The sequence below is a fragment of the Protomyctophum parallelum genome (assembly GCF_964188405.1).
Source record: "Protomyctophum parallelum genome assembly, chromosome: 5".
NCBI lineage: Eukaryota > Metazoa > Chordata > Actinopteri > Myctophiformes > Myctophidae > Protomyctophum > Protomyctophum parallelum.
Window position 1 is genome coordinate 10,685,308 of NC_139702.1, and position 9,941 is coordinate 10,695,248.

Genomic DNA, 9,941 nt, shown 5'->3' on the forward strand with positions numbered 1-9,941 from the left:
AGTATATACAGTATTTGAAAATAACCTAGGAAAAGAAATCCACGCTAATGTTTGGAAAATGTTAAATATCTTTGAATTTCTTAACACAACTACATCATGTTGGACTTTGGTTGAAGACAACTTTTCAACACAGATCGGATATCGGCAGATTATCAAAGAGGCCAAATGACATGTGGACGTGGAATGCACACGTGATACACATGCAGCAACTACAGTTAGGCTTTCCTTGGCCTTCTACAGGGGAAATGGAACGGAAATATGTACCGTATAAAAGCAGTGCTTCAATCTCAACATATTTTCGCGTCAAGGACCCCCCCCCAAATTGATATGCATTTGGCCCGCACGTTCCGCCACCTGAAAAGGTTTTGTGTCCTTCCAGAAGTTAATACCACACTTTGAGAATCAATGCTGTATACGCTCCAATCCAGTCAGCTTCGACATCATCATCATCATCACCTTTATTTAGCTTCAAATAACTTTATCGACATTGTCCCTGATAACAGGGTCTACATTTCTCTGTCGGGAGACAACCTCCAACCCGTGCAGTCTGATGTGCTAGATATACTGTATTAGTGTTATGCACCACACAGATTCCTTTTGGTGTTTTAAGCATCTTTATACTTTAGCTATTGAAAAATAGCTATCTACAAGCTCATAGGGCTTGTAGGTCTGCTATTTTTAAAAAATCGTGAAAATGTGGCGCAAAACTTTGAATATATTCTTTCAGAGCGTTTTTAACTCAAATCTTTGCTTCTGGGGGGGGGGGGTCCCTGGGACAACATATTTCCAGATGGGGGTCGGCGGCCAATTACATATTTTTGGGGGTCCTTGACATGAAAATGTATGAGATACACCGACATAGAAACATGGGTTTTTTCAGAAAACTGTCAGGATTTAGAAGACATTTGTAGAATCGTCCTCAGGTCTAAATGATTTAAAATATAAATCCTGAATCGTAGCTTTAATCATCCAATCTTAAACCGTCTCTAAGCTAGGACAACGCTCCAGCTGTCATCTCTTTGAAATAAATAAACAAAATACTGCATACATCAAGAAAGTAACGTAAGACATTCTTCTACACTCAGACAAAAACAGACCTTGAAAAAATTATAATACAAAAAGACAAAATGTTGTGCCTGCTCACGATAGTGACGTATAGTGGCTGGAGACTGGAATGTCACTGTGCAACAACAATAATTCTTTGAGTACACAAAATAAATCCATAAATAACTGGGCTGGAGGGGGGCTGACATGTGCAAGCATGTTTACAAAGACTTTAAATCAAACTCATAAAAGCAGAATGAAACTGCACGGTGAATATAAAGGTTCTTTGACACAATTGCCAATCATGAATTATTGCCTCAAAATATGACCTCTGCACCCTTCCCCTGCATTTCAACATGCCTTCCATTGGTCACATCCAGATTAACCCATTTTGACCCGAGATCAGATTTGAAAAATGTCTTCTACATCCTGACAGTTATCTGAAAAAGCTATGTTTCTATGTCAGTCGTCAGTCATTTTTCAAAAACAGCAGACCTACAAGCTCGTAGCGCGCCACTCGGTGGCGCGCTATGAGCTTGTAGATCTGCTATTTTTCAATAGCAGATCTACAAAAAGGGGTTAAAACACCAAAATGGGTTAAAACACAGTCATGTGCATTCTCTTAACCAATTAAGCCCCAATGCACGACAAAAATAGTTGATCTACAAGCTCACAAAAACGCCGCAATGCAACACGCTGTTTTTGTTTTGTGAAGATCGAAGATTATTTTTGCACAATTATGCAAATAATATTAAAACAAAATTCCGCCTACATTGACATGCCCCAAAACAGGTTTTAAAGTGGCTAATGTTAAATGTGTTGGGCTAAATTGGTTAAATGTCTCTCTGAGCCACGTTTGACCAGTTTTAAAAAACACCCTGTACTATTAGCGAGACATACAGGCCCCCGAGGCCAAAGTGTGTCAGAATACCGACGGGGCAGGTCTTAAACCTGTCAGTGTCTCACCAGGGCTTAGAAAACACATACCACACTCACACAGCAGCCAACACACCCTCCATTTAAACTGCACACACGGCATGCTGCTCATCAGCGTCACATGTCAGAAAAGGCCCATTTTATAGGCTGCTGTCGGATGGAAACCTTGCATGTCCAAAAGAACGTTCCTTTTTCATTATCAGTTTCATAACATTTTAACCCATTTTAGACCCGACTTCAAAAAAAAAAAAAAAAAAAAAGACTTCAAAATCCTGACAGTTTTCTGAAAAACCTTATGTTTCTGTATCAGTGGTTCTCAATATTTCATGTCAAGGACCCCAAAAGTTATTATGTAATATGCCTCCGCCCCCCCCATCTGAAAACATGTTGTTCCAGGGACCTCCCCAGAAGCAAAGATTTGAGTTAAAATGTTCACTCTGTAATAATAATATAAACAAAATCGTGAAAATGTGCCTCAAATCTTTGAATATATATTATATATTCAAAGATTTGAGGCACATTTTCACGATTTTTCAAAAATAGCAGACCTACAAGTAACCCTAACCCTACAAGAGCTTGTAGATCTGCTATTTTTCAATCGCTAAAGTATAACAATGCTTTAAAACACCAAAAGGGGTTCCCGCCTCAAAACATTTTAAAGTATTGAATATTATCTACAAGCTCACAACGTGATACGGAGGTGAGATACGAGCTTTTCTGCCCATCCATGATGTCATTAAATGCCTCGACGGATTACTGTCTGAGATCTTTGATTGGTTTAAGTTTCTTTGCCGTGTCATTGTTAATGATATCTGTGTTTTGACTCAATTGAGCTGTCATGTTTTTCCAAAATCTGTGCGCTACCTTATAATAAATTATTTATCTTCTGGATTAATTTGCAAAGCCAGAACTTCTAAAGCACCCAGATGGTAGATAATGGTTAAAACCCATTCTGACCTGAGATCAGATTCTAAAAATGTCTTCTACATCCTGACAGTTTTCTGAAAAAGCTATGTTTCTATGTCAGTCGCTCTTCGATTTTTCAAAAATAGCAGACCTACTGCTATTAGATCTGCTATTTTTCAATAGCTAAAGCATAACATAATGCTAACACCAAAAGGGGTTCCCGCCCCAAAATGGGTTAATATTGACTTTAAGTCTGACTAACTAATACTGCGTACTGTATTAAGCAGAGATCTAAAAACGAAATCAGCTAAAACCAGATAAATATATTTTATAGAATATAAGCCCCACATTTTAAAACCATATACCGGGCGGTACACATAGATTGTACATTATGTTTTACTGTTGATATATTGTATATTGCTCATTTGTTTACTGTAGATCGACTGTAGTGTACTGTACATATTTATCCATAGCACTAACACCAGTGATTCACTTGAACCAGTGTCCTTCTTCTGTTCATGTCATAATAGGCAAACACTATATAGGGGTGAATATTCGATGAAAATAGCTGATCTACAAGCGCTCGCACCAAGGATTGTCCCCTATGTACACTACAATAACAGCATATATAGGTTTACTGTAAGTTTCAAATGGTTAACCCATTTTGGACGGGAACCCCTTTTGGTGTTTTAAACATTATGTTATAATTTAGCTATTGAAAAATAGCAGATCTACAAAAGTAGGCCAGACCAGACCCTGTAAATCTCCTTATTTCTACTTCCTTTAGGTTGACTCTTTTCTCTTTTACTTTGAAACGTTAGCCCAGTCCACACACACACATTGATTTGCAACTTGCAACTACTTGTAACCGAATACTTGCAACTGGTATGTGTTCTGAATCTTTGGTGTGGACTGGGTCATGCACTGTAGTAGTGTATCTTTCTACTCGTATCCCAGCAGTATCGGTCCTGCGGACCATCTATCTAACTATATCTTCTATTTAGCAGAAGAACAACATCATATTAAAGTGGTCATGTGATAGGAGTTTTAGTAGAACTACACTACAACTAGAATATAATATTGCTAATGCAAGGATAGGCGGTATACTGGCTTACTCGATTGATGGTTAAATGTTAAACACACAATGTAATTATGTACTCCAGTCCTACAGGTGAGGCCAGGTTGGAGTGGTGTGCTTTTGTGCGTGGGCTGATGAGGCTTTGATGGGAAATCCTTCTAAAGAGCGTACAGTACAGCGCACAGTACAGTGTGCACTGGGCCATTACACTGTCTGTACTCCAGTCCTACAGGTGAGGCCAGGTCGGAGTGGTGTGCTTCTGTATGTGGGCTGATGAGGCTTTAATGGGAAATCCTTCTAAAGAGCGTAGAGTACAGTACAGTACAGTAGTACAGTGTGCGCTGGGCCATTACACTGTCAAGCTGAAGGAGTACTGTCTATATAGTGACTACAACTGCCGCTGAAACGTGCGTGAGATAGTTATGAACCGAGAGCATGACGAAGCCATGATGACAGGTACAGTGTTCTGCTAAACACACAGCAAAAACTTAAAAGCGGTGCTGGTTATGGTTTGAGTATCATTAAAGTGTCACAGCCTTTTTTCGAGGTATAAAAATGTATTAGAGAAAGTAAAAGATAGGTCTTAATTTGTTTTCATTTGCTGCTTTCTTTCGTTTTAGGGATTTTAGCTGTTTTTGACAGGGAGGTGAGGGCATTCGAGCATGGGGCTAAATGTGACCAAATTTGACTGGGAGACTGCCATTGGATTTTTTTGAATTTTAGTTTTTTCATTTCATATCAAAGCAGGGAATCATAGCTTCAAATTGACATATTGGTTGTTCAGTTTGACCCACCAGTTTTGTAGATATAGTTTATAGAGTGATGTCTTGCAGAAAACAGCGAGTTGAGAAAACAGGCTTGAAAGGTTCACTTCTGTGGTCTCTAACATTACAATAGCTACATGTTTAAGCATTCTTTTCATATTTACATGTAAATTTCAGCTTTGACACTTATTTCAGACATGCTCTAGTATGTGAAGAGTCTGCCTGTGATATTAACTCATTTTGAAAAAAAAGGGGGAAAGAAAGTTTTTCTCCTCTGGTGAAAAGCTGGAATGTGCGCGATGGCAGTCTCTCAGTCAAATCTGGTCACAAATATGTATTTTTGAGTGGTGCAACCACTCCTACAACCAGCTTGCAATGTCCTCGTACCTGTTTGTTTGTTTGTGTGTGTGTCTGTCTGTGTAAGCACGAGTATGTGACTTAATAATAGCAGTAGGGGGCGCCAGAAACAGTGAGAGGGGTAGTGACTCTAATGAGAGAGAGTGAGAGAGAGAGAGAGAGAGAGAGAGGGGGGGGGGGGGGGGGGAATTGCACCACTCAGTTCACACGTGTGTGATTTTTTTACAACATTTTATAGCGATTTATTTTTGTATCATTTATTATAGTCCTACTAGACCCCAAGAAATTACATCAGGCCACAAAAGATCACAGGATCTACTGAATGTAAAGGTAGCCTACTGGGGGAAGCCTTACTGGGTGTCATAGGCTCAATATGTCAGTTTGACGTATTCAGTAGATCCCGTGATCTTTTGTGGTCAGATGTAATTTATTGGGGTCTATTAGGACTATAGTAAATAATAAAAAAAAGAAATCGCTTTAAAATGTTGTAAAAAAATACATATTTAGCCCCATGCTCGAACGCCCCCCTGTCAAAAACAGCTAAAATCCCTAAAACGAAAGAAAGCAGCAAATGAAAAAAATAAACACTCATCTTTTACTTTCTCTAATAACAACCTAAAACATGAACCTTGGTTGAAAAAAGAAAAAGTTGTCCTTGGCTGACCAGGGTCCCCCTGGGGCCCTGTACTTTCCTCCCTCCTTTTGTCACTCTCCACCGACCAAACCTAGTCACCGAAAGTAGCCTATCAACACGTTGTGTTGGGACTGTGAGCTTGTAGATCGGTGATTTCCGGCAAGTGTTTGCCTATTTTCGCAGACTGTTCGTTTGTCTAATATGACCTATGCCCAACAAAGGTGGGACACAAACAGGATAACAGGATAGCTACAGAATAAACATCCTCTGGGTCACCTATACAAGATGTTTAAATCATCACCGATGACGTACATCGTAAAGCGGACAGATTCTCTCGTACAACCTCGACACATGTACAATACATGACTTTCATCGGATACATCGAAATGTGACCTAAGGCTTAAGGCAAGGTAAGAGCTCAGTTTTCGCACACACACACACACACACACACACACACACCCTCACACACACACACACACACACACACACACACACTTACCGTGACACGGTTCTTTGGGTTCTCCACAGACGCCTCTCGCTGAGGGTCCCGTCTTGAATGCCCCGGCCTGGTCATCTCTTGTGCAATTTCCTCCGCAGAACCTTCCGCGGGATCTTTTGCAACGTCTCCCGCGGCGGCACTAGCCTCTTCTCCTACTCCGTTTAGGACGGGCATCTCTTGGGCAGCCTTGCTGGGGGGAGACCTCGAGGGTCTTTCCACGGTCACATCCGATGACCCCAAAGAGCTGGAGGAGCCAGAGAGGGCCCCGTGGACGATCGCGGTCTCTCCCCTCTTCTCCGATTGGCTGGGGCGTTTGGCGTTTTGGTTGGGTTTGAGGGTGCGGAGGTCAGCGCCCCGGCCTCGGACAGGTTTCAGGACCGCCACCATTTTGATCCGTCCCGTCGCAAGTCTCAGCCTTTTGCCGCCGTCTGCAGCGTTCACTTCATCCTTCTTGACAAGCGCCCTCTTCTCATTAATGGCTGGAGCGGATTTGTTCTGTGGGGAGCACAACGAGATGGGGTGGAACAGAGCAAAACCCATAGCATCGCTGTCAGGTGGAAAGACATATCTCTACATTTGATGAAATATGAGACAAACAATATATATTTTCAAAGGTTTTTGTGTGTCTGTGGGGTTGATAAATATTTAACCAATGAAAAGTATTAAGCTTGTGACAAAATCATAACTACATTGGATACACTGTCTGGAACACAATATTATTTTTTTTCCATTTCCAGGTTTTGCACATACAGTACAAGATTTCCACCCAACGGCGACGATATGAAACAATTTAATTTAAGGACATATAATCTCTACACACATTCAATTCAGGGCGGGAACCCCTTTTGGTGTTTTAAGCATTATGTTATACTTTAGCTATTGAAAAATAGCAGATATACAAGCTTGTAGCACGGCACCGAGTGCCGCGCTACGAGCTTGTAGATTTGCTATTTTTTGAAAAATCTTGAAAATGTGGCGCAAATCTTTGAATATTATATTCTTTCAGAGCAAACGTTTTTAACTCAAATCTTTGCTTCTTGGGGGGTCCCTGGAACAACATATTTTCAGATGGGAGTCGGCAGCCAATTACATATATTTTTGGGGGTCCTTGACATGAAAATGTTCGAGAACGACTGACATAGAAACATAGGGTTTTTCAGAAAACTGTCAGGATTTAGAAGGCGTTTGTAGAATTGTCCTCAAGTCTAAATGCGTTGAGGACATACAGTACAGTATAATGTCTACACAGTGTCAGCTCAGCTGAATACCTGGTTGGTTGTTTTAGCTGTGGCAGGGGAAGGCCTTGATGCTACTTTGGCTTTGACATTCTTCAGGTCTGGTTTGGGAACTCTCTTTGCCTCCGGCTTGGCTGGTTTGCACGATGCAGAGGCAGTCTTGGTAGCCAAGTTAGTGGTGCTGGGCTTGGATTTCACAGCTCTCATTATCACATTAGACTTGGGGAGGGCGACGTCCGCCTCTTCCTGAGAGAGCGGAGGTTTCAACTGTGACTCCTTCTTGGTGACGGAGGAAGCAGAAGATGGCGTATTGGTGGTTTCCCCAAGGACCTCAGAGGCAAGAGGTTCACGTAGTGCAATGTTGTCATTATCATCGTCCACTCTGTCTGGCAACTGGCCATCCGTGAGAAGTTCCGATGGACAGACCACCTGATCTGACCCGGGACCTGCCATTTCTTCTTCACTGGGAACGGTGCGCTCTCTCTGGAGGTCTTCGCTCTTGGAACCCCCACCCTCTGACAGCACACAGAGGTCTGGAGCACCCACTGAGTCCAGGATGGGGACGTTGCTCGCTGGGGAGACGGTGGCCGCGCTGGCTCTCCTCAGAGCCACGTCAGAGCTCACCGACACAAACAGGTCTTCGTCGTCGTCGTCCTCATCATCATCCATAACAGGAACTTCAGTGGCGTCTGAATCCGGAGAGGAGGAGCGGTGCCTTCTCCTGACGCTGCTACTGCTGCTGAGGTCATCGTTGTTGCGGACCGCGTTTGTCGTCAGCGTCAGGTTGTCGTTGTCGTTCCAGGTGTCTTCGCAGTAGTCGCCGCCGCTGTCGGCGTCTAGATAGATGGAAACAGAGTTACCGTTGGACTCAGACGACCGCCCCGTCACAGTGTTGGACTCAGACGACCGCCCCGTCACAGTGTTGGACTCAGACGACCGCCCCGTCACGGTTTGGACGCTTTCCGTCGAAGCGTCACGGTCTTCACCCTCTCCCTCCGTCGGCCATTTTGATACGGTGACCCGGGGCGCGTGGTGGGTGGACTCCAGCATGTCGACGTCCAGCGGGCTGTCGAGGCAGCTGCCACTGAGGCTACTCAGACTCCGCAGCGAGTCGGGGGACGACTCCCCCAAACAGGAGGAAGACGAGGAGGACGAGGACGAGGAGACGCGGAAAGCGTTGCCGTTCTGATCTCCAGCACTGTGAAGAGGGAGCTTCATGGCCGCCCCGCTCTTCCCCCCGATGGGGAGGAGGCTCCCGCCGGTCTGAGAAACACTCATCTCTGGATGCGGTGCAATGCCTCGTTTCTGTGATAATGTAACCGATTTATCCGTAATTAAGGCACAGGTATTTACTTAGACCATGGATCCATTGTCTGTATGTTGTTGGTTGTGCTGGACAGAGGAATAAACATCTGTATACGAATAGCTGTTGGGCTTTAAGAGTTTTGTTCTGTGATTCTCCAGAATAAACGTCTCTGTGGAATGCAGTAAACTACTGTCTGCTACTAACAATCCATTCTTTCCCACAGCACGGCCATATAGCCATAGAAAGGTTCCACTGAAATGATTTGGAATTCTGATGACTAATGACAACTACATAATACAGGTTTTAAAGATGCCCAGGCTCCAATAGCCGAGTATTGCTCCGTTTATTCAACCCAGGTCCACATTTATGATTGCAGATTTCCATCGAGTCACATCCGTGCAGCAACTGTCCTTGCTCCCTTTTTAGTTGCCTGACGACAGGATCAATTCAGCAAAACATCTGAAAAACAGAAAGTAAAAAATATATATTAATTCATCATTAAATAGTATACAGTATCATGCAACAGCAAAAGCTACTAATGGAATTCAGTAGTATTTTCTCTTTCATTTTCCATGTATCTTTAATTGGCTTTAAAACAATTGCTGAAAGTGATGTATTTTGGTTACAACTAAAGGTTTTCGTTAAAAGAGCTAGAGAGACTGGGAGAACCTTGTAACTCAAACACTATGATTACTCAGTATGTTATACTTTAGCTATTGAAAAATAGCAGATCTACAAGCTCATAGCGCGGCATTCGGTAGGTCTGCTATTTTTGAAAGATCTTGGAAAATGTGGCGCAAACCTTATTATTACAGAGTGAACATTTTAACTCAAATCTTTGCTTCTGGGGAGGTCCCTGGAGCAACATATTTTCTGATGGGGGGCAGAGGCATATTACATATAGTTTTTGGGCATTTGGGTTATTGAGCACCACTGATACAGAAACATGATTTTTTTAAGACAGGCCTAAATGGGTCAACCACAGTCACCCTGGCATTCCTATACTACTAAGATGTCATTATTTATAGGTGACATTTTTTGAAAAACTTTCCAAAATGTTTCCCAAATTATTTAGACAAAAATATGAACTAAATTATTACTATAAAAATAATAATATCTACAAGCTGAATTAGCGTGGAGAATAAAAAACAGATGTAGTAAGAAATAGGAAAATAAGATTCA

At 42.4% G+C, this 9,941-nt stretch overlaps 1 protein-coding gene across 3 annotated transcripts in view; it reads right to left on the reverse strand.

The window, feature by feature from the left end:
* Window positions 1-9,147, reverse strand: part of LOC310859021 (uncharacterized protein) — a 428,722-nt gene extending 419,575 nt beyond the window's left edge. For all 3 annotated transcript variants that reach the window (XR_014569266.1, XM_083765368.1, XM_083765367.1), the window contains exons 1-2: window positions 7,487-9,147; window positions 6,219-6,713 (exon numbers count right to left, since the gene is read on the reverse strand). Coding sequence is in view for 2 of the 3 variants with exons in the window: in XM_083765368.1 (XP_083621494.1) it covers window positions 6,219-6,713; window positions 7,487-8,731 (1,740 nt within the window). In the remaining variant the exon portion in view is untranslated. The remainder of the gene's footprint in view (window positions 1-6,218; window positions 6,714-7,486) is intronic.
* Window positions 9,148-9,941: the final 794 nt, after the last annotated feature.